Source organism: Austrofundulus limnaeus, unplaced genomic scaffold (assembly GCF_001266775.1).
Source record: "Austrofundulus limnaeus strain Quisiro unplaced genomic scaffold, Austrofundulus_limnaeus-1.0 Scaffold234, whole genome shotgun sequence".
Lineage (NCBI taxonomy): Eukaryota > Metazoa > Chordata > Actinopteri > Cyprinodontiformes > Rivulidae > Austrofundulus > Austrofundulus limnaeus.
In genome coordinates, this window is record NW_013952636.1 from 135458 (window position 1) to 136850 (window position 1393).

General features: G+C 38.0%; 1 protein-coding gene across 1 annotated transcript in view; it reads left to right on the forward strand.

Annotated features, from left to right (window-relative positions):
- LOC106525551 (troponin T, cardiac muscle isoforms) overlaps window positions 1-1393 on the forward strand; it is a gene marked incomplete in the record, with an annotated part of 22110 nt that overhangs the window by 12309 nt on the left and 8408 nt on the right. The window contains 3 exon segments of the mRNA XM_014019836.1: window positions 155-175; window positions 566-587; window positions 664-724. Of these exon segments, the coding sequence (XP_013875290.1) occupies window positions 155-175; window positions 566-587; window positions 664-724 (104 nt within the window).

Here is a 1393-nt window from a genome sequence, read left to right on the forward strand (position 1 = left end):
GTGTACGATAATTTTCCTGAAAATACGATCATTTTGAGCTGCTGATACGATAATTCAACATTTCCCACCTGGCAACACTGTGTAGTTTAGAAAAGTTACAATGGAAATGTCTTTGTATTTATGTTGATTCCCTGACATTTCTGTCATTCTGTAGAGTTGCCGTCTGCAGATGAAGGTATGCCAACATCCTGACGGAACACAAAATTTAATAATTTCCCATCTGTATGATCGCAAACAACACAGAGCTAAAATTTAAACTAGACATTTGATTTTTTTACTTTTAATTTAAGAAGAATATATCTTTGTCCTCAGCATAACAATGAAATAAAATCCTGTGCTTCCTGAGTATTGAATCCAGCAGGGGAGAAAAGCAGGGGACTTAAGATAATACCCTGTGGAACCCCAAAACACAAAGCAGAACCACACAGMTCTGTTAGCTAAATATGACCTAAACAATTTCAGCATAGTACCACAAATACCTTAACCCTAATCATAAGAACATTTAGACAAAATTAATGTTTTACAGCAAAATGAAGCTAAAATGTGCTTTTTGTCCTCATTACAGATGAGTCCAAGCCCAAACCAAAGTACGTATTATTTGTTATCCCAGTTTTTTAATTCAGAATTTGTGAATTTATTCTAAACAAGTTTGTTTTATTTCAGGGCTTTTGCTCCTTCGATAACCGTTCCAAAGATGCCTGAGGGAGAAAAAGTTGACTTTGATGTAAGTAAACAATATAATTTTCAAGACTTTTTGTGTAAAATATTCTTTTAACCCTTCTTGTTCTGAGTAACAATGAGTGGAAACAAGAATTCTGCCAACATCTAATGATGTTTGTCCAACTCTAGTTAGATGGATGAAACAAAATCCTGTGCAACAGAAGCAGATAAAGGGGAGAAAAGCAGTGGATCTAAGATAGAACCCTGTGGAACCCCAAAACCATTTAAACAATTTATTTGTGTTTTAAATCACACATACGCTTTGTTTTTGGCAGAAACTACAGTAAATACTATTTTAGAGTCAACTTTCAAGCCTTAAAGGTTTTTAAAAGGTGGGGTTTAACAATTAGCATCTGATTAGCGTTAGTATTTATATGTCCGTTTGAACAAATGGAGCGTTTTTCGATCAGAACCTGCCTCTGTGTCCTTGTGCCTGCAGGACATCCACAGGAAGCGGATGGAAAAGGACCTGACGGAGCTGCAGACTCTGATCGAGGCCCACTTCATCCAGAGGCAGAAGGACGAGGAGGAGCTCATCGCTCTCGTTAACAGGATTGTAAGTCTTCCATGAGAGCACACACGCTACCCTAAGAGTGATGCACCACCCAGGAAGCAATTACAATTTGTGTGCGTCTGTGTCTGTGTGTGTGTGTGTGTGTGTGTGTGTGGGGTG